The sequence below is a fragment of the Physcomitrium patens genome, chromosome 2 (assembly GCF_059467195.1).
Source record: "Physcomitrium patens ecotype Gransden chromosome 2, ASM5946719v1, whole genome shotgun sequence".
NCBI classification, from domain to species: Eukaryota; Viridiplantae; Streptophyta; class Bryopsida; order Funariales; family Funariaceae; genus Physcomitrium; species Physcomitrium patens.
Genome location: NC_143411.1, coordinates 34,268 through 61,059, shown reverse-complemented (window position 1 = coordinate 61,059; position 26,792 = coordinate 34,268). Strand labels below are relative to the sequence as shown.

Genomic DNA, 26,792 nt, shown 5'->3' with positions numbered 1-26,792 from the left:
GGTTCTTTAATCACTCACAATTGTCAATGGACATGCAAATCGAGTCAAAATACGATTGTACAAGGATTTGATGATGGTAGATGCCGTGTTCATTTGAAGGACTTTGGCTTTGATTCACTTAGTTGCATAATCCATTGCAATCAAGATGTAGTAATTGTAAGTGTAATGAGATGCATGTTTAATTGGCGTGATCAAGTCTAATCCCAACTTCATAAATGGCTAAGTCAGTAGTGCCATCATTAGAGTAGTTGTTTTTTTATTCAAGTTCCTTGTTTGTTGGTACTAGTTGCATGCTCTATAGTATTCATAGACTTCTTTGTGTATGGTAGGACATTAGTATCTAGTATCTAAGATCTTTCAAGTGGTGATTTATTAGGAAAAGTGGCCACCAACAACTTTGGAATGCATCTTTCAAAGTACTTGTTCTCCTTCAATGAATTAGAGCAGTTAACGGTAGATCATATCTACTCCATATCAATACAAGACCCTATCTATCAGTATAAATGGGATAGCTTGATGGATAGTATTTATGATTTATCCTTTGATATGGTCAAGAATGCTCCTCTTGACTTGAGATATTGTCAAACTACTGTAAGCCATTCAGGTTTGGGGAAAAATAATATCATATTTCCACTTGAATAGGGAATATTGCTTGGTGGCTCTTTATACATTCTTCAATTTAGTGCATCTATGATTCCATACATCTTGCTTAGAGTATATATCACCTAAAAATCAAATTTGGTGAATAGCACTTATTAGCAAGTAATATGACTTGATGCCTAGAGTTTGTTTACTAGATGTATAAGAGCCATGTGGTCGACAAAAAATATCACCTTGTTGCTAAGTAAATAATAGCAAAACTTCTACAGGGCATATACCATCACAGGAGCTTCTTGTTTTATTATTTTATAATTCCATTCTACCAAATTTAGCAATTAGGATGCATACAATATTAATTGGTCGTACTCTCCAATCAAGTTTTATGCTAATAAATTTCCTACTACAATGCTTGAAGCATCTATGTGCATATTCAAGATTCTATCTTAGTGGAATCAGTATTGGTGCTTTGAAGTAGTGTCGCTTAATCTCCTACTACATTACTTTGCACCAATTTATTTATATAAACTCCTTCATTTTTTGCAAAAGCTTTGTGATTGTCTCTTTGGTGTTTACATAGTTTTGGATGAAGCACCAATTGAATTATGCTTAAACCCTAAATCCTAAAATATGAAATCTATAATAGCAAGTATGTCTATGATATAAATATCATAGTTAATTTTTGTTGTTGAAAACATTTTGGAATAAAATACAACTAAGAAGAACTTCTGAAATTTTTTCATTTGCAATAGTATAGCTCATAATATAAAATTAAATAAACTCATTTCCAAACAAAACACTTTTTGTGAAATTTGAATGAATCAAAATTAGAGCTATAATAAAGGTTGTTTTGATATTTTGAAAAGCCTTTTTTGCTTGAAGTCCCCATTTCAATTTATCTTTATATGTTAATCATAAAAATAGAGTAGTAATTTATAAATAATTATTGATAAATATTTAATATAAATTTATAAATCTAAAAGAATTTATACATCCTTTATTATTTTTGAAATTGTCCAATTCATTATTACTTGTATTTTTTTGGAATCCATCAATAAGCCTTTATTTAAGACAATATATCCCAAAAACTTCATTTTAAGTTAGTAGAATATACATTTTTTCAACTTGATATACAATCATGCATCCTATAATTTTTATAATACCAATTTAACATACTCTTCATATTTCTTTAGATTCTTTTAATAAATTAAAATATCATCTAAAAGCTTTTAAGAAGTTCTAAAAGACCTCTTAAAAGTTTTAAAGGATTTATCTTTAAGGTTCATTATTTTAATTTATCTTAAAGATTCATATTTTTTCTAAAATATTTTAAAAAGTTTAAAAGACTTTTAGAAATAATATTTTTAACAATATAGTTGAAAATTTAACTTTTGAATTTGATATTAAAATTGAATGGAAATTTATTATTTAAATATTAATTTTTTAAATCAAAATAATTTATATTAAATTTATCTCTATTTATAAAAATATTGATAGATCAAAAAAATAGCTTACTAAAACTTTACAACATATATTTTTTTTGGGTCAAATTTGAAATCTTAAAATTACTTGAGTAATTTGATTTTCATCATTTAAAAGACCATATAGTGATATAGAATAATACCTAGAAATCAATGATTTATAGTACATTAATTTAGATGTAGCTTATTTCATGATGTTCACATAAGATTTGTTTAACTTATCTTGAATTATGATTTGCCAAGTAAATCAAAAAATAAAGGTCAAATGTTTTGAGCAATTTGATGATTAGCTTCATATCATTTCAATTTCCATAATTATTAAAGTTTGTATTTGAGGTGATGTATAAGACAAAGAAGATTTTAGAAATAGATTTCTAAATTTTTTTAATATAATTATGGTTTGGCATTGACATATTTAGATGATAGTGTAATATTATTTAAAAACCAAGTCAATATTTCTATCTAGACCATATTACAAGCATTATATCAGTTTGATGTTAAAATATAATAAGTTTAGTTTTTTGATATAAAATGGTAGATACCAATTAATGAGAAATCCTTAGTTTTATAATTGGTATCTACCATTTCTACAACACCATAAAAATGGTAGATACCAATTAATGAGAAATCCTTAGTTTTATAATTGGTATCTACCATTTCTACAACACCATAAAAATGGTAGATACCAATTATAAAGAATTACTATAAAAAAATAAATTTATTGGTTTTTCAAAGAAGAAATTTATTTGATTATAAATAGTATTTGCTAAAGATATAATTAATTTATATAAATTAAGCAAAATTTAATTTTTTACTTATAGATTTATATAAGAGTGTATATATAAAATATATAATATTAAGGAATATAATTCACTCACTTTCAAATCCATAATAAATCTATGTATAGTCAAAATTAAAATTTATTAAGAATTTTTTTATAAAATTATATTTGTGATACAAAAGTAGCCCCTTGATGATATGCCTACAACAATATATATATATATATATATATATATATATATAGGTTAGAATGATAAATATATAAAGGTTCAATTTATAGAAGCTCAAAATTAAAGAAAGTTAAAATTTGTCAATAATTTTTGAGAGAGCTATAGAGTTTTTTTTAAAATGGTTGGAAGCAAAATGAATCAAAAAACCATCAATTAAATTTTGATTTTTTCAATAATGTACAATGATTTCTTTACAATAGAATAATGATCAATGTTAAAAAAGACTAATGATCATAGATATTGGAAAGAATAAGATGTTTATTAAAATTGTATTAGTGTAGCTTATTACTTTATTAAAAAAATTTGAGACAATTAGCAATAGCATGTTTAAACTATAAATCCACAAATTCAAGTAAAAGAAGTGATAGTCCTATCTCTTTAAATTAATATATTATAGAATTTATAAATTTCGATTATTATTTTATTTTATAATTCATAATTTAAATATTATACTTAAATTTTTTATGTATTTTTTATATTTATATAATCAAAATTTAAAAAAACCACCCTTATAACAAATATTGATTTATTCCATATTGATTATTATATATAAAATAGACATTAATATAACATATAATAATACTAATATCCATATTATTAATATAAAAGTCGAAAAGCCAAAATTTTAAATTTTAAAATCAAACCTTTTATAACTTTAAATGAAAAAATCTATAAAAAAAGATGGATTATATACTCAAAATTGTAGATTTTGAAATGGAGGATAGATGCCTTTAAAATTTAGCTTTAAAACCAACTTTCTCAAAAATGCCTATGTAATCTTTAATCCTAAATCCTTTCTTGAAGATGTCCATATAATCATAAAACATAAGCTTCAAATTTCAAAACTATAAAACCAATAGTCAAAATCCTAAATCCAAAGTCAAACTTTCAATATCTATAAATCTAAGAATTAGTAAAGGATTCTAATCATTTGATCGGAATCATAGATTTCAAAAATGGAGGGTAGGTATCTTTAAAACTCAAAAGTAATTAGTCAAAACTTTCAAAGATGCCCATGTAAACCCAAAACCATTGCCGAATTTTGAGGAATCGGCTTTTTATCTCATTCTTTCTGCAGTAATGGTTCCCCTTGATTTCGTCAAATCAAAAGAAGAAAAAAAACACAATGGATGTCGTCACCCAACTTGCAGAGACAGGGGTACGGCGTTGTGGGCGAAAGACATCATTGCAGATTCTTAGACTTGTGATGGATCTTTGACGATGTTGCCACCACCGTTTGAAATTCGTAATTAATTTTACCGATAATGATACATGTCATAAGTTTACTCAGATGCCGCACCACATAGTTTTGCGTTCAGCCTCATCGCCCATCGTACTGGACGCCTCTGTTTTCTGGCCAATGCTTGATATGCGTTGTGTGCAGACGGAGTGGCCGATGTAGCGCCGGTGTTAGAAACAGGCCGAACCTCTTGCATGATAAATCATGTTGTAAGCTGTGGCGATGAAAATCCGGTGTGGCATCTCCCTCCCTCGATCTGGCGAGCAGATGGCGATGCTGTAGGTTTAACCCCTACTTCATCTGGTTGCTGCACAATATACATTGCAGCGCATTGGTCAAGGTATGTGTTTGATCAAAATTCCTTGCATTCACGCTCGACTCTTGTGTCAAGTAATCCGTCAAGAAATTGGCTGTCACACCAGATTTTGATGGATACCTCGGCCCTTTCTTACTCTACCGACAGTGAGAAATACTTGGCTCCCTCTTACAACACTCATTCTGAGAATGTGAGCGGAGTTCTTCCGTCGTATTCCTCGGCCCCTTCTTCCATTGATTACACATCGGAGAAGAGTGAGGCTCCGATGTTGACGTATTCCTCATTACCAACCTCGGCCTCCTCTGGTGACGGTCAGGGTACAGTTGTAAACACGGCTCTCTTTTATACAAGTTCGACTCTTTCTTCCATTGATTACGGGCCTCAGAATGTTAGTGACGCTCAGATGTTGGCGTATTCCTCATCTCCGGCTTCGGGCTCCTTTGAGAATGGCCAGTCGAGTACTGCTAGCACAGTTCCCTTTTATTTCTTGGCCCCGCCCGCGGATTCCTCCGCTGCCACTGGGAGCATGAACCGGGCTGATCAAGAAGCTCCATCGTATGCTGCGGTCCCTTCGACGTACGGCGATGATGCTACAATCAAGGTTCAGTCTCACTCACTGTCTCAGCGCATAACAAAGAATATCCGCTCATTATTTAGGTTCTTTCCCGTTGAAGAGGTACCCAACGCGGAGAAAGTCATCAACAACTGCAGAGAAACAGTACAGAACTCAGCTAAATTTTGGAGCACGATAGGTGAGCGCAGAGCTGATCATTATCTGAATTGGCACCAGTGTGACTTCCTTGTTCGGAGACTTATAGCGACAGATTCTACTCTGGCTGCAATTCAGCAATCTCCGCTTCTTGGGGAAAATACACTTCCAGCGCTTCAGGAGCTTCATCAATCTCTTCGCGATGCCAAGATGCTCATGGAAATGAGCCACATCACCACTACCCAGTGGTTAGGAGCAGCTATGAAACAAGGTGACCTGAAAGAAACCTTTTCACATCTACTTTATGACATTCAGTGGCACACATCTGTTCTTCAAAGTATTCTGGTCGAAAATTCGAAGGAGTCCTCCGTCGAATTTGACCCAACTTTGTGCGACTGTCGGTTGAGTGCGGGCGATGAATTGGAGTTGCTGACAGCGATGAAGAAGGATGAGGAGAAGCTCAGTAATCGCCTCAGTGCCGCCGTAGAACATCTGGGTGCTTCGAAGGCTGAGGGAAAGTTTGCTGGTAAATTGCATGAAAAAATCGTGGCTCATTCCCCTGATTTGATATTCGTGAATCTTGATGACCTTGATCTCGACGGCGGAGAAATTGGTAGAGGTTCATTCGGTGTTGTGAAAGATTCCAAATTTCTGGACTGCGAGTGCGTTGTGAAGGTTCTCGAGGACTTCCCCACGAGTGCAATTGAACAGGAAATGGATGCTATAAAGAAACTGGGGAACCATCCCCACATAGTGCGCCTCTTCTGCTACTCCAAGACGGATCCGGAGAGTAAATTCTATCTCGTTCTGGAGCAATTGCAGATGGACCTCAAGAAGGCTTTGCGCCTCGAGAAAAAGAAACTTCCTCTAGTGGAAGCTGTTTCATTGATGCTCCAAATTGGAGAAGGTATGAAGTACATGCATGGTAAGGGAGTCGCGCATCGCGGTCTCAAACCGGAGAATGTCCTTGTCAACCTTGAACGTTCCTCTGGCGTGTCAAGAATTCGTTCAGTGAAGATTGCTGATTTTGGCACGACTAAAGCAGCCGATAGAACACAAACAAATACGATAAACATCGGTACCACAAAGTACATGGCGCCGGAGGTCATGACACAAGAAGGAAAACCGAAGAAGGTTAGATTAAACCTGCTGAAAGCTGACGTCTACAGCTTCGCCATTATGTCCATTGAGATTTTGACCGGGAGTTATCCGTATGATTTTGACAATATGGCGATAAGGGAGCGATCGAAGGCGGGTGAGAGGCCAATCCTTCGAAAGCTATCAGCGGATTGTCCTTTGCGGTTGACCACCCTGCTTACCAAATGTTGGGCTGGGATTCCTCATGAGCGACCTCTATTTCCTGAAATCTGCAGGGAGCTGAGGTATATCAAAGGCCTACTATTGAAAGGTGAGCTCACTCGGATTTCGCACATTAAGCTTGAACTCATGCATGTCGCATAAATTGTTGGGAGGAGCTGGTAGAGGCTGTGAGAAAATTATATCAATTCTAAACATATCCTTGAATTATGCCATCCTTCACACGGGAGGAAAAGTCTGTCATTTGATTACCCCTGGATTAGAGTGGCTATGATTTCATTTCACAAGTTCAAATTAGTGTTGTTTTAGCAGAAGTCAATGTCAATCTCATGATGAGTAGCATTAGGACTTAATTTTGTTGACACTAAATGACTCGTAGGTGATGAGCAAAAGTTGCAGACGCAAATCCCCGGCCCACTGAGACCAATGGAGGGCGTGAAGGTAAACTATATTCTTGTTCATCTGTCCAACATGTACTTTAGTCTGGATGGCTTGCAAGCTATATTGTGAATCTGTATAATTGAGAATACAATGCAAATTGCCACTTCCCCTGCCCAAGATCATGTGATCTGCTGGCCCTTGGGGATTAGCTTTTGTAAGTTGGAAGAGGCAGGGATTGTTTAGAGTCAAAAAGCCTTGGACATATTAAACATTTCCAAGAATGACAGTGGGTGCCATGTCTGATGCATTTATCAAATAATCAGCTTCAGGGACCGTGGGGAGACCCTAAAAATGGACGCGACTTTTTCGATATGGCTACGTCCATCAAAGGGATTACATTAAGATACTCAACACGTCCAGGAATCGTGGGTTTACTGAAGGTGACATATGAGATTCTTCATAAAACCTTTGAGAAAGAGTCATATGTAATGGATAAAGGCCATGGACAGTACAATGAGAAGGTAAGTGTGCTCTTTACGCTGAATTCATTGTGTTATCAATAGCAATGCTTGAAATCTTCCATATCGTCCTCTTCCAGTTGTAGTAGTTGCTTCTCATACATAAATTTGTTAATTATGACAGTATGGTAATGCGTTCAGTTGTGAGATATGTTTCTGTTAAACAAAGGTCGTTCGTCCTCTAAACTTAAGCTGTCTTTGTAACTGCAGATCGAGTTCAAGCCCGAAATTGAGTACATCAAACAGATCAGCGGGTTTGTGTCCGAACTAGATGTAAAAACACAGAATAGTACGAGAATAACCATTAAAATTGTCTCATCGTTAACAATACATACTAATCTCCAAACCTATGGTCCTTTTGGTGAGGAAAGGGGCATGAAGTTTACAAGTGATGAGGGTTCGAGAGTAATTGGGTTTTATGGAAGAGCTGGAAATATGCTCGACAGCTTAGGCGTTGTTACAATCCCTGATGTATGACATGAGTTGATTATGTACAAGCTCTTTAAGTTTGTGCCAGATTTTCATTAATATGATTGTTTGCATTCTTCCTTGGTCAGAATGCGTGATGATAACGACATCTACTCAGCTTCAAAGTTCGTGGTATACGTACCTCCCAGTTGGTAAAGAATTACTAGGAAAGATCTCAAGTAGAGATTGAGACCAAAGAAGCTCCACGGCTCCATAATCTCATGTCTACAGCGAACCATTTGATTCCAGAATATCAAATATGAGATCATAGACCATCACGGCCTTACATTACTTGATCTAGGTTGTTAAAACTCTGAAGCTATGCATGATCAAACCACTGCAGTACACATAAATACTACCAAGCTAGATCGACAGACCCAAACATCAACAAAACCTGGTACCTGTTGCACCTACATGTTCTCTACGGTAAGTGTGAGAACTGCCTGCGCAACCCTATCCCACTTGGCTACAATTAAAGTACTAAACGTACCATAGTATAATGAGCATCGTTGCCGAAGCAAAGACCCAGTCTGAGGCGCCACGGCATGGCGTCACAACGAATATCATTGTACATTCTTGGACGCGTGAAGCATTTTTGACGATGTTGCACAGGCTATCTCCAATACGAGTTTCGTATCTAAATAATTCTACCAATAACATATAATATTTTTATTTAGATACACCACCACAATCTGCTATTGCCCGCACGCTCATCGTCCATCCATATCAACAGACGTCTCTGTTTTTCAACCGACGTTTGTTTCAGCTTGATGTGTGTAGACTGTAGACGTGCAGACGAGTTACCGATGTTGTTGAGACAGTCTGAGCCTTGACGAGATTTGATAACCATGATCTTTGTGGTAACCTGCGACCAAGCTCGAGCTCGTGAACAGCTAGCTTGGCATCTCCCTCGATCGATCTGGCGAGCAGCCGATGTTACTGTAGTTGAAACCCTAAATCAGCTGGTTGTCGCACATTCTACATGATCGACGTTGGTGATTACAAGGGAAACTAATTGGGTTGGTCGTGACTGGCTCCCGACACTGAGAATGTGGATCAACCTGCACTGCACTGCACTGCACTGTACTAAGGTAAGTGTTTGAACGAAATTCCTTGCATTCAGACTCGATTGTGTGGAATGTTCGATTGTAACCTGACTTGTAGAAGTACAATACACCAGCCCAGCTGCTTTTTGTTCTGTGTTGTCGGTGTGCTTCTCGGAGCAGCTGACGTTTCGTTAATCGGGGAGCTAGGATGCTGCCATTTGATCACGAAGAGATTATTGTTGGACGGCCCGGACGTTTTGACCGTGTCGGAGGGGTTCGTCGAATTTTGTAGTTCAAGGGGGAACGTCACTATAATTTGGCAATCACGTCAGATTTTGATGGATACCTCGGCCCTTTCTTACTCTAGTGCCAACACGGGCAACCGGCACTGGAGCCGACCAGGCTCCGGCTTATTATATAGCAGAAGCTCCTCCTGGCAATGGAATTGAGAGTACCGATTGGTAGGCTGAGTCTTCTAGCTCCTTGACTCCTTACTTGGTTCACATGACCCCATCTTACTCTACCGACAGTGAGAATTCCTTGGCTCCCTCTTACAACACTCATTCTGAGAATGTGAGCGGAGTTCTTCCGTCGTATTCCTCGGCCCCTTCTTCCATTGATTACACATCCGAGGAGTGTGAGGCTCCGATGTTGACGTATTCGCCATTACCAGCCTCGGTCTCCTCTAGTGACGTTCAGGGTATTGTTAACACGGCTGAGCCTCTTTTTTACACAAGTTCGGCTGCTTCGTCCATTGATTACACGTCTGAGAATGTTAGTGAGGCTCCGGTCATGTTGATGTATTCCTCATCTCCAGCTTCGGGCTCCTTTGTGAATGGCCAGATTACTGTTAGCACAGCTCCCTTTTATTCCCCGACCCCGGCCGCGGATTCCTCCGCTGCCACTGGGAGCATGAGCCTGGCTGATCGAGAAGCTCTGTCCTATGCTGCGGTCCCTTCATCCACCGCCACTGAGAACAAGAAGGTGTTGTCCTATTCCTTGATTCCTTATCCCGCTGGTACTGAGAACGGGGAGGCTCCATTCTATTCTTCAGGTCCTGCTTATTACGGTGACGGTTCTTGTAGCAAGGGTCCGTCCTACGTTGCGGTAGCGCGGAGTGATTCCGAAAATACCGAGGCTCTGTTCTATTCCTCAGTCCCATGTAATGACAATATGGAAGCCGATAATGCGGATGTTCCATTTTACACTGCAACCCCTCCTGATACTGATATTGATAATCAGGAGTCTCCATTTTATACTTTAGCGGCATCTGCCGGTACCATGGTTCCATCTTATAACTTAACCAATTCCCTTGCTAATACTGAGAGTTCCGGGACCTCGTCTCAGACCATGTCCCAAGCAAATTACGACGGAACTTTTGATCCTGTAGAACGGGATGTTATCGAGATGTCTGCTTGGTTGTCTGCTTGGACTATAGAAACTGCTAATAATGCTACTACAGAGACAGACCCACGATGGTATCTTCTTGATAATCCGCCTAAAGATATAGTGAAGGGCTCTGACGATTGGTTTCACTACACTATGTATGATTGTTCTACTCAAACCTATTACTTTCCAAATGGTGAGACCCAATTCACCAGAATTCCATCTCATGACCTAACGGGCTCTTCTAATACTGAGAATTATGCTGACTCCTCGGCTCCATCTTATACTCCAACGTCTTCTTATGATGGTACAATGCTGAATCCTAAGTCTTCTTCGAGCGCCGAGTCTACATCGGCTGGCTTACTTGATCTGCCATCACCTACGATCACGGTACGTGCGCTAACTGTCTGGCAGCTCCACTGTAGCCGTGTTGATGCCTGGAGAGGTTCTGCAACTCATTTCTTGGTCTGGTTTAGCTGCGCTGATATGATCTTGGTAGGATTGAAAATATTCCATAGAGGTGTGAGTTGTATAGTAGTTTTGTAACCGGTGTGAAGAAGCTTACAAGTGGGGATGTGTTCTTGTGACGTTCACAGAGCACGATGAATGAGTGGCGTCGGCTCTCCGACATGCTCGTGCAGCAAGTGCTGTCGTTATGCGCCACACTCGACTTGTGTAGGTTTCGTGCGGTATGCAAGAGATGGAACTCTCTGATCTGCGCGCCAGAATGTGGAAAATTTCTTTGTTTCCGGAATGCGAATGAAGATGCTCGTTACATCATCGGGCGTTGTTTTCACCAACACTTTGAGACAAGCCTTACTGACATTGATGGCAGTACGCTTAAATACATTAAGGTTGTTGGGTGGAAAATATTTGACCTGAATGACAGGCGGTGGTACACATGGAAGGGGCCTTTACTGAGCACTTATTCCAATGACCACCCTCTGGTTTCGGATGAGGATTTGATCGTATTATGCGGCACCACTACAATGGCTGCTGCTAATGACCATCCTCTGGCTTCGGATGAAGGTTTAGTAGTATGTTGCTCTGTGTTGGCCGGTACAGCAACCATTTCCGAGATAGTCATTACTAACCCCATTGTGATGACCAAAATGGTACTGCCAATGCCAGTGGCATGGAATAATCTCTATTTATCCAGTTTTCTAGTAAATCTGGCCGTTGACAGCATCTCCCAGGCCTACAAGATTTTCCTCATCAACAGATATGAAGACCCCTTTATGTGTGTTTTTGCTTCCACTACCAATCAATGGCGGATCTCGAGTAACCCGCCCGTGCTGCGGCTGCACGATGGGGCAGGGGCTCAAGCACACAGCGTCATATTTCAGGGGCAGTTGTACGTTTTGTTTAAAACTTATCGTGTCCCTGGGTCAAATGAAGGGTGGCCATTCAAATTTTGGCTTCATAGATACACCTTCCTGGAGGATTTTTGGACAGATTGCGGAGTGGACTTCCCGGAGTGGCCAGATAATGGTATTGATCGAAAGGAACTCGTTGTCAGCAGAAATCGCTTGTTTGTGGTGAGCGGACATACGTTGCATCTGGAGACGAGAGAAGGTTCGATTAGAATGCTGGATCCATTAAGTGTATTCGAAATTTTGCTCGCAGATGGCACCTTCATCACAGAGTCCCATTTGGCAGAACCTTCGTTCGATGCGCAAGAGCTGGAGGTGGATGGCCCAACTGACGAATTCTTTGATGCGAAACTTGGGGAGCAGGTGGCTGTGAGATCATTCGTTTTTAACCAGGCGTTTGGTTTTGGCAATTCCATTATGCTTACGTATAGATGGCTTGGATTCTCGATAGTATATAACGTGGAGACACGTTTGTGGGAATTATTGCCTACAGATCCAACTGTTGAGTTGTATGGGAATGTGATGCCTCTGCGTCCACCTAGAACCTTTGGTAAACCAATCGCAGGAGAATTGGTGGCATTGAATGATTCCTGAGCACAACTCAACAAAGGAAAGTTTTATTTTTGTATATTTACCCCACTATGAAGTCGATGCGTAAAGTGTTGAGAATTGCTGGAGATGGATCATGATGAGTGTGGAGTCCATGACTAAGATAGCCATGGTTTGCAAGTTCTAGTGCCCAACTTTAGATTAGCTTTGCAGCACATTGTAGTAAGTTACTACCACTTAGAAAATAGATAGACTTTCTTCACGGACTTTCTTCACAGGAATGCTTCAGCATTGAAAACATTCAAGTTAGTTCCTTTATATTCCAGTTTGTTTGTTCCCATTTCTAACATGTGATAGACCATTTCCTTTAAACTAACAGTGACAATAAATTTTGCTTTTGTCAAAGTATCTAATATCAAGTGATGCATAAAAATTTCAGCATTAGTCAAGTTGGAATGTTGTCATAATAAGTGAAGTCTTGCTTGAGAATGCTCTGGGCACCTGATTGTGGAAGGAAGAATAGAAATTGCAATAACAAAACCCTAATTCTAATAGAATACTAACAATGCTTTAATTGGACCACAATAATGCTAAATAAGCTTAATCGAATTCAAAGAAACCTCAAAGTAATTTCAAAGAAACAATAAGAAATCTTAAAGAAATATTAGAATAATCACAAATATCTCTCAAATATATCTCAATTCAATCTTAATTTAATCCTAGTCAAAATCCTATTGGACTTCATTCAAACTTTAGGACAAAATTAATTAAATCTTAAATCCTAAATAAATCCTAATAAAATCCTAAATCAAATCCTAATCAAATCCTAAATCCAAATCTGAAATCCTAAACCAAACCCTAACCAAATCCTAAACCAAATCCTTAACCCTAAATCAAACCCTAACCAGATTTTAGGGTTTAGGATTTAGGGTTCTAGGGTTTAGGATTCTAAGATTCTAGGGTTCCAGGGTCTTAAGGTCTCGAGCAAGTTTAGGGTTTAGGAGTTATGAGGTTTTCAAAATCCTAAAAGTTGTCTTTGATTAATATATGAGGAAACAAAAAAATGAAATTAAATTAAATGTATAATAAATACATAGAGGCACCTAGATATAATACTAATATATTAAATAGCATATGTACATATATGTCTTTTTTTTGTTTCAAAATATTATATGTATACTATTTTTTATGTATTTCTACAGTTTAGGATTTAGAAGGTTTAGGTTTAGGATTTAGGGTTTAGGGATATAAGAGTGTCCTAGAGGTTTTTGATCCTATATATCTCTCAATGTATCATAGTTTTTTCCAGTTTGAAATTTTGTCAAGCCTTATATTGTCTCAAAGACGTCTATAAATATTTTTGTTTCTCAAAAATATGTATTTCATTTTTCAGATTTTAGGATTTAGGGATCCTAATTCAGAATCTGAATTTTATATTTGTTGTCATGTGAGAACTATGTAAAGAGTTGGAATGCATACCAAATTTCGCTATGCCAAAACAAATCCCGAGTGTATGGCGTCACCAAATTTGTTGTCCATGTTAACTAGATGGGTTGTGGTTTTTAGGTCTTAGGGTCTTAGGATTTGAGGGTCTTAGGGTCTTAAGGTTCTAGGGCCTTGGAATTCTAGGATCTTGGAGTACTAGGATCTTAAGGTTCTAGGGTCTTAGGATCTTTGGATATTAGGATTCTAGGGTATTAGGATATTAGGGTTCTAGGGTCTTAGGGTTCATGGGTCTGAGGATTCTAGAGTCTTAAGGTTCTAGAGTTCTAGGATCTTAGGATTCTAGAGTGCTAGGGTCTTAGGGTTCTAGAGTTCTAGGATCTTAGGATTCGTGGGACTTAGGGTTCTAGACTTCTAGGATCATAGGGTTCGTGGGTCTTAGGATTCGTGGATATTAGGATTCAGGATCTTTGGATTCTAAGGTCTTAGGATTCTAGGGTTCTAGGATCTTAGGATCTTAGGATTCTAGGGTCTTAGGATTCTAAGGTTCTAGGGTCTTAGGGTTCTAGGATTTAGGGTCTTAGGGTCTTAAGGTCTTGGGGTCTTAGGATTCTAGGGTTCTAAGGTCTTAGGATCTTAGGTTTTAGGGTCTAAGGTCTTAGGATCTTACGATTCTAGGGTTTAGGATTCTAAGATTTTAGGGTTCCAGGGTCTTAGGGTCTCGAGCAAGTTTAGGATTTAGGAGTTATGAGGTTTTCAAAATTGCAAAAGTTATCTTTGATTAATATATGAGGAAACAAAAAAAATAAATTAAATTAAATGTATAATAAATACATAGAGGCACCTAGATATAATACTAATATATTAAATAGCATATGTACATATATGTCCTTTTTTGTTTCAAAATATTATATGTATACTATTTTTTATGTATTTCTACAGTTTAGGATTTAGAGGGTTTAGGTTTAAGGTTTAGGGTTACAAGAGTGTCCCAGAGGTTTTTGATCCTATATTTCTCTCAATGTATCATAGTTTTTTCCAGTTTGAAATTTTGTCAAGCCTTGTATTGTCTCAAAGACGTTTATAAATATTTTTGTTTCTCAAAAATATGTGTTTCATTTTTCAGGTTTTAGGGTTTAAGGACCCTAATTCGGAATCTGAGTTTTATATTTGATATCATGTGAGAACTATGTAAAGAGTTGGAATGCATACCAAATTTTGCTATGCCAAAACAAATCCCGGGTATATGGCATCACTAAATTTGTTGTCCATGCTGACTAGATGGGTTGTGGGTTGTAGGTCTTAGGGTCTTAGGATTTGAGGGTTTTAGGGTCTTAGGGTCTTAGGGTTCTAGGGTCTTGGGGTTCTAGGATCTTGGAGTACTAGGATCTTAGGATTCTAGGGTCTTAGGATTTAGGAATCTGCCAACGTAACGACAGGGACGGTGGTTGGCATTGATGGCAAAGAACACGACGGCACGAGACGAGGAATGAATGCAGCATATGGCTATTGCCACTGCAATGCCCAATTGGGTGTGAATAGCGGAGCAGGGTAGAAGGATGGGTGGGAGATTGGGAAATGTCTATTGGAGTGTGAGTCCTTCGTATTTGCTCCACATTTTCTCAGACCGGGTCCTGACACCTCCTTATTGCACGTTTTATAATATGCATTTCAATGTTGGAAGCATAGGTGTTGATTGTGCCCAACGCTTTAGCAATGCGGTTAAGCTTCAACAACAACAACAACATTAAGATCGAAGATGTAGATTACTACGAAGTCTGCAAGCCATCCACTCATAACTATATCAGCTGCACAAAGCTTCTAGACCTGCTTCAAATGGTGATGTCCAAAGCTGATGATCTTACAATAGATCAATACCTTGGATTAGGGTATACAATTTATAGGGGTAGTCTTCGAAATAAAAGCTCCCAATGGTAATTTCTAGGTCCAAAGTATACCCTACAAACAAGAGATGATCTGGATTTTTATTCCTAAACCTAGGTATTGTCCAAGACGAAGACTCGATGAGGGAAAATATACACAAAAAGGCTATCTCGATATAATAAGTCAAAATATAAACAAGTAGGTATATTAAAAGGAAACTGGAATGGCTATTGCCACAAGACAAGAAACTAAAGACTCTTAAACCTGGACTAGAAGCAAGAAAGGAGTTGACAAGAGTGAAGAAGCCTTCACTCTTGTCTCTATATATACTATCTAACTAAGAGCTACGTGGCGATGTTCTATAGGACCTCCAATAGGTGTTGACTTTGTAGGGCACATGCCTTGACTTACAAGGCAAGTTTTTCTACGTGTGGGCCACATAGTTAGCTTGAACTTCAAGCTAACAACATGTGTGGCACATGGCCAACTTGTTGACCACGTTTCTAATCCAAAAAGTCAATTAAAGACACCTATGAAGTCAAAGCAGCATCTAAGAAGTTTCTACGAAGCTTCTATATTAAATATTATAGAATTAACTTACTTTTATCTACTTTTACTTACTTCTACCTATTTCTATATGTAATTATTAGCTTACATGATTATGGCCGTGACATTACCCCCCCTTCTAGAGATGAGTTATACGAGGAGCGATCATCATATGTTGAGGAAATCTATGATGCGACGAATTATATTTGCCACATACTCTGATCTCTGTTCTCTTCGAAGATGATAAATAGGGCCTCTCAACCATCGGTAGTGTCCCATACCAGGGCAGGAAGACCACCCAGTTATTTGATCATTGTTGAGGCCTTCGTAACTTCCTTCAAATAGAATATTTGGAACACCATCAGGAGTTGTTCCTACCTCTAGCAAAATCACCAAACATCGGGAGTCCCTTCCCAAATCGTGATACCAAACGCGTTGTATCTCACCATCTATTCGAGGAAGAACATGTCGTTCTTGAAGATTTTCATCTCGATTGCGTCGTCTTGAAGGTTGTGACAATCGTAATGTCTCGTCGAGAAGGTCAACAAACGAAGGTTCTTGAGTTGAATCTGCTGGTTATTAGCTCTCCATCTAATTAGCATCACAAATGCAAAGAAGTTACAAACAAGGATAGGAAATTGAATGTTATCTTGCCTCAATCTTGTCTCTTTTATAAGAGAGATTTTCATCTTGGTTTTGATGGATGTCGTTGATAAAAAACTTTGACTTTAGCTAATGCATTTGCTAGATTCCTGGATGGCTCCCATGTGCGTTCACTAATATCATATCTGCGCCAATGAACAAGATATTCCAGCTTATTTCGGCGCCGCCTTGAGTCTAATATCTCTTCCACCTCAAATTCTTCATTATTATCTACTTCTATAGGAGGCGGTGGCATTTGTCTTCTTCCTTATATATCCACTGTCTTATATGGTTCAAGAAGAGATACGTGGAATACAGGATGGATCCTCATTGACTCCAATAGATGTAACCGATATGCAACTGGGTTGATCTGTTCAGAAACAGAAAAGGGGCCAAGCCTACGATAGTCCAACTTGTCACAAGATCGAGTAGTCTTGATATTGCGATGAAGTAGCCATACCTTATCACCCACGTTGATTTGTGGTTGCTCCTTACGATATAGATCTGTGTTTATCTTTTGTCGTTCTTGAGCTTCCTTCAATTGCGTCTTCATTATTGCATGTAACTCTGACAACCGATTTGCCATATCTTCTGCTGCAGGATTATCAACTTTTGAAAAATCAAAAGTATCAAGTCGTGGATGATAGCCATAATTGGCAAAGAAAGGTGTTTGTTGCGTGGAAGAATGTACCGTATTATTATAAGCAAACTCTGCCAATGGCAGAAGGGTTGTCCAATCATCTTGTTGGTAGTTGATAGTACACCTTAAATATTGCTCCAAGACTTGGTTTACGCGCTCTGTTTGTCCATCAATTTGAGGATGGAAAGCCGAAGATAGCTTTATGTCCACTTTTAAAATCTTGAAAAGGGTCCTCCAAAATCTTGACACAAATTGAGTTCCCCTATCCGATATGATATCTTTAGGTAATCCATGATAGCGATAGATATTATCAATGAAAAGCTTAGCTGTTTCTTCACCTGTGATAGATTTTGTACATGGCACAAAATGTGCCATCTTGGTGAAACGATCTACTATCACAAATATAGAATCATAAGATCTTGAGCTTGGAAGATCTGTGATGAAATCCATAGAAACAGAAGACCATGGTTGCTCTGGTATAAGTAATGGCTGAAGAAGTCCGTAAGGTCGATGACGAGGAATTTTTGATCTTGAACAAATATCACATGATTGTACAAAGTCTTTGACTGACTTCCACATTTGTGGCCACCCAAAATCTCTTGATATGAGTTCCAAAGTCTTATTATATCCAAAGTGCCCTGCTGCTGGAAAGTCATGACGTGCTTGAAGAACACGTAAACGTGCTTCTCCTTCTGGAACATATAGGCGTCCTTCAAAATATAATAGATTATTCTTGAACTCGAACTTAGAAGGATCATGAGACTTGGAAGAATTATTCTCGATATCATGAACAAGAGGATCTGAGGACATACTGGACTAGATTTGCTTGAGAAAAGTTGAATCAACAGTCAATGTTGATTTCATTGCTCGGAGATGAAATTGCTCTGGTTTCAAGAGGACCGTTCTTTGTTGCTCAAAAGCTGCATCTCCTTCTTTTGGTGCAAAATAAGAACGTCTAAATAGAGCATCAGACAAACCTTGTTGTTTTCCTGGCCGATAAGTGATAATGAACTCGAATCTTGACAAAGACATACTCCAACGAGCTTGATGACGATTCAATACGCATGCTGACATGAAATACTCGAGGTTCTTATGATCTGTATACACAGTGACTGGACTAGAAGCGCCTTCTAGATAATGACGCCATTCTTGAAAGGAATCCACGATCGCTAGAAGTTCTTTATCGTGGATCTCATAATTGATCTCGGCTGCTGAGAATTTTCTTGAATGAAAAGCTATCAGATGAAGTTTGTCATCTGATCCCATTTGTGATAAAACTGCACCCAAGGCAAAATCTGATGCATCTGTTTCCATAAAAAAATGCCTTGGAAAAGTCAATACGATATAAGACTAGTGCAGAGACAAACGATGTCTTTAAGGCTTCAAATGCTGCTTCCGCTTCTTGATTCCATTGGAATTTATCTTTACTAGTCAAGCGTGTAAGTGGAGCTGCAACTCGTGAGAAATCTTTGATGAAGATCCGATAGTAATTGGCAAATCCCAAGAAACATTGGACATCTCTTACTGTCCTTGGAATCTTCCAATCCATGATTGTTTGGACTTTCTTAGAATCCATCATGAGACCATCATTTGAAATGATGTATCCTAAGAAGTCAACTTGAGTAGTGTGAAATACACACTTTTCCATCTTGGCGTACAATCCTGCATCTCTAAGTTTTTGTAATACTTGACGAACATGTATTTCATGTTCTTCGACGTTCTTAGAATAGATCAAGATATCGTCTAGATAGCAGACGACAAAATTGTCTAAGAATTCATGAAATACATCATTCATAAGATGTTGAAAAGCAGCTGGTGCATTCGTGAGTCCAAAGGGCATGACATTATATTCGAAATGTCCATACCTGGTTCGAAACGCAGTCTTCCATTCATCTCCTTCTTTGATCCGTACTAGATTATATGCTCCTCTTAGATCTATTTTTATATAGATCTTAGCTTGATTCAACTGGTCAAGGAGTCCTGATATCAAAGGTAATGGATACCTGTTCTTGATTGTGATCTTGTTGAGTCGTTGATAATCAAGACACATTCGTAAAGTTCCATCTTTTTTCTTTACGAATAAAATTGGAGCTCCTGCTGGAGATTTTGAATGGCGTATGAAATTCTTCGCTAAATTCTCATCAATATATGTCTTGAGTTCAGCCATCTCATCTTGCGATAAACTGTAAATTGGTCCAAATGGTGGCTGAGTTCCTTCATTGAGGTCGATTGAACAATCATATGGGCGATGCTCAGGAAGAATATCTGCATTCTTTTTTTCAAAAACGTCTTGATACTCCTGATATTGACTTGGAATGCCACTTGAAGTCTTTACATTTTTTGAAATAGGTGCAGCATAAATAGCAAAAGTTGATCCTTCTTTTGCTGCGTATATAAATGCTTTTGCACCTATCAGTACGGATTTTACTATACTAGACTTATAATTTTTTACTTGGTTGGTAGAACTATTAATAACGCTTTGGGAAAAATCAAGTTTATGCGAATTCCAATCTATTCGAGGGTTATATTTTTCTAGCCAGGATAAACCTAAAATAACTGGATTGGACGGGAATTTAATTATGTTAAAAGCTATGTAGCTATCATGACTTGTTGAAGGAAAGAACTCATTTAGTTGTTGCTAATGGTCAATAGAGTATATGAGTAATGAGGGATATCCTACAAGGTTAGTTGCTGGTCTATAGTGCCTTAGAATACAAGGAGAGGGCTGGTCCTAAGAGATATCCCATATGGGTTGTAATACATGGTACCTTGGTACTAGTATATAAGAAAAGGGTTGGCATGGGAAGAATCATCTCATACCACATTCTATTTGTGAAGTGCAACCTTGCTGGTCCTAACTTGCTTGTGTGGAGTTTGCTTTCTATGTTTCAATAGGTTATGGGCCCACACTCTCTTACCAAGTAAGTTGTTCTTGCATTATTTTCTTTGTTGCTTACTTTGGTGGTTGGGATCTTATGGTAGAATGTTGCTAGTGTGTTGTTGAAGTCATTGCTCCTGGATTTGTGAGTATATGAGTTTGCAAGACCTTGATAGTGTCTTTGCTGAAGTAACACTAGTGTTTGAAAGTTTCATGAGATAGTGAGTCATTTTGAGTGGAGTGACGTGAGGGAGACTTATGAGAGCCATAGAATTACTTTACAATTCATTCCCCACCATTTAGACGTGATTTGGACTCATAATTTACAAAAAGTTGCAAAACAGCGAATTCTGGGTTTGTGGTTCAGCGATCTTTGAGTAGTGATATCTTCTCCATTACAACTCCAAATCAAGAGTTTTTTGGACCTACGTGTAGCTTGAGATGGCATCTTTTGAGGGTGATAGCTTGAGAATGGTTGAAAAGTTCAAAGGTGACAACTTTCACCACTGGAAGGCCAAAATGGAGCTACTTTTGGCGTCATTGGATCTTTGGGAGATTGTATGTAAGGACGAAGAGGCACCTGGGGTAGAGGCAAGTATCAAGGAGCATAAGGAGTTCAAAAGACGAGAAAAGAAGGCTTTTGGCATAATTGCCACCAATTTAGATGAGAGCAACTTTGCTCATGTCATTTCTTGCAAAGGGGCAGCAGAGGCATGGAAGACTCTTTGCAACGTCTATGAGAGTAGAAATCTCTCCAATGTACTATGGTCAAGGCAAAAATTCTTCACCGTGAAGATGGAAGAAGGTGAAGATCTCATGGCTCATGTAAATAAGGTAAAAGCACTTGCAAACCAACTTGCTGTTATTGACAAGCCTTTACCTGAAGAAGATGTTGTGATGACATTGCTCTCAAGCCTTCCGGACTCCTATTCCTCCCTCATTGTGGCATTGGAGTCAATTTCAAGAAAAGATCTTACTTTGGACTATGTCACGGCAAGACTAGCCCATGAAGTGACCAAAAGAAAGCAAAAGGAGTCTATTGGAGAGCAATCAGCATTATTCACGAGACCAAGTAAGGCAAGTACTTCCATTCAACGTAATCTTCCCAAAACTTGTTATATTTGTGGAAAACCAGGGCATTTTGCTAGGAATTGTTTCAAGGCAAAGAGAGGAGAAAGAGAGAATGCCAATAATGCTTTTCATGACCATGGAGGTGATGACTTTGCATTCATGGCAAAACAAACTTCTTCCATGCTTGATATGAGCAAATGGATCGTGGATTCTGGATGTACCAAACACATGACTCCATACAAGTGTTCATTTAACACTTATCAACCAATTCCAGCAACTAAGGTTTGGTTAGGTGATAATGGTATGGTACAAGCCATTGGAATGGGCACCATTGTAGTGGAAGTAGTGGTCAAGGGCATAAGCAAGAGGATCACACTCAAGGATGTGTTGCATGTGCCAAAGATGAAGAAGAACCTCCTTTCGGTGAGTAAACTTGTAAGTCATGGGTGCAAAGTGCAATTCAATATGAATGGATGTTTTGTGAGAACCATGGAAGGCAAAGAAGTAGCAAAAGGGATTAGAGATGGCAATCTCTATATTATCAATTGCAAGCGCATCAATGAAGTAGAGGTTGCTGCTTTTGCTGAATTTCCATCAAATGAAGATAAGGTGGGCATTTGGCATCAAAGACTTGGACATTTGAATGCCAAAAGCATGAAGGAGCTTCAATCCATGGTAAGTGGCTTAGACCTTGGCCATTCTACTATGAATCTATCTTGTGAAGGTTGCATTCAAGGCAAACAACATAGGACACCATTTCCTAGTGGAATTGCAACAAGAGCAAATCAATTGCTGGAGCTTGTGCATTCGGATGTTTGTGGACCCATGAAAACAGCATCTATGAGTGGAGCAAGATATTTTGTCACATTTATTGATGACTTTTCAAGGAAGGTATGGATTTATATCATCAAGGCCAAAAGTGAGTGTTTTGCTAAGTTTAAGGAGTGGAAAGCACTTGTGGAGAAGCAATGTGAGCACAAGATTAAGGTGCTGCGATCGGACAATGGAGGTGAGTATTTGTCCAAAGACTTTGATGAGTTATTGAAGCATGAAGGCATTGCAAGACAAACCTCCACTCCCTATACCCCACAACAAAATGGAGTTGCTGAAAGAGCAAATCGCACCATTGTGGAGATGGCAAGGAGTATGATTCATGCTCAAAAGCTTGGATATGAGTATTGGGCGGAAGCTGTGGTAAATGCCGTATATACAAGAAATAGGTGTTCCACAAGTGCACTTGAAGGAATGACTCCCGAAGAAGCTTGGACTGGTAAAAAACCTTGTTTATCTCATATGAGGATTTTTGGATGCATTGCATATGCTAAAGTTCCAGATAGTATGAGAGGCAAACTTGATGCAAAGGGCACAAGATGTGCATTCCTTGGATATTGTGAAGGCACCAAGGCATATAGGCTCATGTGTTTAGACACCAAAAAGATCATCAAAAGTCGTGATGTAGAGTTCTTGGAGTATAAGAGTGCAAGTGAAAAGTGGGAGATGTGTCCAAGTGGGAGTAGTGGTGTGTTTGTGGACACATCTTCAATTTCAGCAAACAAAGAAGAAGATGAAGAAGAGCATTCTCAAAGTGAAGATGGAAATGAAGATATCATTGAAGAAGAGCCCAACTCTATAAAGACTTCAATTCCAGCAAGATACAACAAGGACAATGAAGAGAATGAAGATGAAGAATATCAACCAATGAATGAGAGAAGGAAGTGTATGAGCCATAGAAGGCAGCAAGAGGTGCATGAAGGCTCATCTTCTTTGCATGAAAGAAGATATCCAACACGTGAAAGAAGACCACAAGGTGAATGGTGGAAGAACCACATCTTTTCACAAGTAAGTGAAGATCAGGCCAATGTTGCTCTTCTTGATGATCCATTGACTTTGTGTGATGCAATGAGGTGTGGTGATGCAATAAAGTGGGAGATTGCTATGCAAGAAGAGTACAAATCTCTTATGGACAACAAGACATGGGAGTTGACTCCACTTCCACCAAATCGTTCAGCAATTGGATGTAAGTGGGTGTTTAGAACCAAGAGAGATGCTATAGGCAATGTTGTGAGGTACAAAGCAAGATTGGTTGCCAAAGGCTACTCACAAGTTGCTGGAGTAGATTTTAATGAGACATTTGCTCCAGTGGCCAAATTCACTACCATTAGAACTATAGTAGCAATTGGAGCATCAATAGACTTGGAGATGCATCAAATGGACGTCAAGACAGCCTTCTTGAATGGAGAATTGGAAGAAGACATCTACATGGAGCAACCTCAAGGATTTATTGATCAAGACAAACCCAACCTTGTATGCAAGTTGAAGAAGTCATTGTATGGACTCAAGCAATCACCAAGAGCATGGTATCAACGCATTGACTCATTCTTTGTGAAGGAAGGTTTTATAAGAAGTGAAGCTGACCATTCTTTGTATGTGTTGCAAGCCAAGGACTTCTTGCTGGTTGTGATCCTCTATGTAGATGATTTAATCATCTTAAGCAACACCATGGTAAAATTAGATTGGTTGAAGAAGAAATTGGAGAAAGAGTTTGAAATGAGTGATTTGGGAGAGCTTCATTATTGTTTGGGTGTGGAATTTACAAGGAATAGAGTATCAAAGACCATCACATTGAGTCAAAGCAAGTACATTGAAGAAGTATTGAAACGATTCAATATGCAAGATTGCAAGCCCATTGGAACTCCATTGGAAGCCAACTTGAAGTTGATGAAGCTCACGGATGAGGAATATGCTGAAGTTGAGCATCAAATGCAAGGCATACCATACAAGGCAGCAGTAGGCTCACTCATGTATGCAATGGTGGGTACAAGGATGGATCTTGCATTTGCAGTAAGTGTTGTAAGTCAACACATGGCAAAACCAGGTCCTATGCATTGGGCAACCATCAAAAGAATCATGAGGTACTTGAAAGGCTCTTTGAACCATAAACTATGTCTTGGAGGAAATAACATTGCATTACATGGATATTGTGATGCGGATTGGGCTGGAGATACAAATGATAGAAGATCAACAACGGGCTATGTATTCTTTTTTGGAATGGGAGCCATATCTTGGAATTGTAAGAGACAACCAACCATTGCAAGGTCCACAATGGAGGCGGAGTATATGGCAGCAAGTCATGGAGCAATGGAGGCAATTTGGTTGAGGTTGTTGTTGGAAGACATTGGACTTGTGCAATTGGAAGCCACTCCATTGAGATGTGACAATCAAGGATGTTTGGCTTTTGCAAAGAATCCAAAGCATCATGCAAGAACCAAGCACATTGATATTCAACACCACTTTATAAGAGAGAAGATAGAGATGGGAGTTATTGATATGATGTATTGTGAAACCAAAGACATGTTGGCTGATTTGCTAACAAAAGCCTTGGTGAAAGAGAGACACAACATATTGAGTAAGGCATTAGGATTGATAGCTAATTGACCAGTAGCAAAGTGGGAGTGTTGAAGGAAAGAACTCATTTAGTTGTTGCTAATGGTCAATAGAGTATATGAGTAATGAGGGATATCCTACAAGGTTAGTTGCTGGTCTATAGTGCCTTAGAATACAAGGAGAGGGCTGGTCCTAAGAGATATCCCATATGGGTTGTAATACATGGTACCTTGGTACTAGTATATAAGAAAAGGGTTGGCATGGGAAGAATCATCTCATACCACATTCTATTTGTGAAGTGCAACCTTGCTGGTCCTAACTTGCTTGTGTGGAGTTTGCTTTCTATGTTTCAATATGACCGTCTATTGTTACTTTTATAGGATGAGTTTCATGAGTGACATCTCCAGAAGACAAGGGACGACCATCTATGACTTCTACATGTACTGGTTTAGGTTTCTTTACAAAAAGTATTTTACGACTTTTAACAAATTGTTCATCTAAAAAACATGCTGAGGCTCCCGAATCTAATAAAGCAAAGGCTTTGTAATTCTCAGGTCCTAAATATAAGTCTATTATAAAACAAGGAGAGGATTCTGAGGAGAGGATAGGACCTTCAGTAGGAATTGTACAAGGTTCCAGCTGCATGGTCCCTATTGTAGCTGGACGAATCCGTTTTCTGACATGTTGTTTTCTTTGACCGTCGTACCCCTCATTTTTATAGTTGCCTCGTTTCTTTGGACAATGTTAAGCAGTGTGCTTAGATTCTCCGCAATATAAACATAATCTTTCTTGACGATGACGAATCTTTTCTTGCTCAGTTAGGGGTTTAAAATGTACTGCGTCAATTTGCATGTCTTCTACTTCCGAATGTACGTTTGGCAAAGATGTTGATGTTGCCATTGAGTAATAACATTGAGGTTCCCGTGAATGATTCTTGAATCAAAATTCAAAAAGTCGATTATCACATTTTACCACAAAATCGATTGCTTGACTCAAAGTTTGAGGATCAGGTAAGTTGAGCATCAATTTCTTTACTTCGTATTGCAATCCATAAAGAAATTGACTGATGAGTGCAGCATCATCCCACTTGATGTCAATTGCAAGTTGTCAAAATTGTGAAGCATACACTGTTACTGAGCGATTTTCTTGTCGCAGAATTCAGAACTTATTTGTTGCAAGACGAGTTGCATTGTATTCAGCATACATAGATCGAAACTCCGCCAAAAAAGCTTCCAAATTGTCCAATATTGGATTTCGTTGTTCAAGAAAAGATGAAAACCACGATAATGCAGAACCAGAAAGTAGAGTGCCAATAAACCTGACTTGTGATCCTAGAGTTGGATAGCTTTGCGGTTGAAGTTCAATTGCCAATTGTACTTGATTGATGAACCCTCGAAACTTTGATCTCGTACCATCAAATTTCTCGGGTAAGGTAATTCTTGGTTCTCCAGTGCTTACAGGGTTTGTACAATTGGAGAAGGAACGTGATTTGTTGTAGATGTTGAAGCAGCTCCGATCATCTCTATATTCCTACTTTCTGCTATTCTTGTTCTTTCATGTGTTGGTGAATTGAGTTGATGCATCGCAAGCATTAACTCCCTCATTTGCTCTTGCATTTGTGCCATTGCACTCTTCATTTCAACAAGCTCTGCCATAATGACACTAAGAAGAAAAATTTGTTTGATACTGCTCAAGACAAAAGAAAAAAAAGACTTGATAACAAAGAAGATACTAAGAATAATATCAGTTTAGAAGTGGGTAATCCGCAAACTTCTAATATGCTTATGTCTTGTCAAGAGAAAGGGGTAATCCACTCTTACTCAAGAAAAACAAAGCTCTGATATTGTAAGTGTACTCTTGTCAATCTGTCAAGGACAAAGACTCGATGAGGGAAAATATACACAAAAAGGCTA

The 26,792-nt window shown here is 38.4% G+C and overlaps 2 protein-coding genes across 5 annotated transcripts; both read left to right on the top strand.

Moving 5' to 3' along the window:
• The first annotated feature begins 4,286 nt into the window (after positions 1–4,286).
• On the top strand, positions 4,287–8,085 carry LOC112275753 (uncharacterized). Of its 2 annotated transcripts, XM_024506385.3 has the most exons (5): positions 4,388–4,668; positions 4,792–6,761; positions 7,050–7,111; positions 7,375–7,572; positions 7,780–8,085. In XM_024506385.3, exons 1-5 carry the CDS (start codon positions 4,523–4,525, stop codon positions 8,044–8,046), a joined length of 2,643 nt encoding a protein of 880 aa, XP_024362153.1. In that variant the 5' UTR covers positions 4,388–4,522; the 3' UTR covers positions 8,047–8,085. The 2 variants fall into 2 exon arrangements, with proteins under 2 accessions (XP_024362147.1, XP_024362153.1); XM_024506379.3 differs by having other exon boundaries at positions 4,287–6,761.
• Positions 8,086–8,599: 514 nt separating this feature from the next.
• LOC112278589 (uncharacterized) lies at positions 8,600–12,512 on the top strand. 3 transcript variants are annotated; one of them, XM_090256258.1, is made up of 4 exons: positions 8,865–9,128; positions 9,291–10,859; positions 11,066–11,960; positions 12,096–12,512. In XM_090256258.1, exons 2-4 carry the CDS (start codon positions 9,588–9,590, stop codon positions 12,434–12,436), a joined length of 2,508 nt encoding a protein of 835 aa, XP_090112384.1. In that variant the 5' UTR covers positions 8,865–9,128; positions 9,291–9,587; the 3' UTR covers positions 12,437–12,512. The 3 variants fall into 3 exon arrangements, with proteins under 3 accessions (XP_090112379.1, XP_024367964.2, XP_090112384.1); XM_024512196.3 differs by having other exon boundaries at positions 8,802–10,859; XM_090256253.1 differs by having other exon boundaries at positions 8,600–10,859; positions 11,066–12,512.
• The last annotated feature ends 14,280 nt before the right edge of the window (positions 12,513–26,792 follow it).

Coding starts and splice junctions, on each gene's coding strand:
- LOC112275753 (XM_024506379.3), top strand. CDS start 4,523: ATGATAAATCATGTTGTAAGCTGTGGCGATGAAAATCCGGTGTGGCAT. Junction 6,762..7,049: donor CAAAGGCCTACTATTGAAAG/GTGAGCTCACTC, acceptor AATGACTCGTAG/GTGATGAGCAAAAGTTGCAG. Junction 7,112..7,374: donor GACCAATGGAGGGCGTGAAG/GTAAACTATATT, acceptor TCAAATAATCAG/CTTCAGGGACCGTGGGGAGA.
- LOC112278589 (XM_090256253.1), top strand. CDS start 9,588: ATGACCCCATCTTACTCTACCGACAGTGAGAATTCCTTGGCTCCCTCT. Junction 10,860..11,065: donor TGCCATCACCTACGATCACG/GTACGTGCGCTA, acceptor TGACGTTCACAG/AGCACGATGAATGAGTGGCG.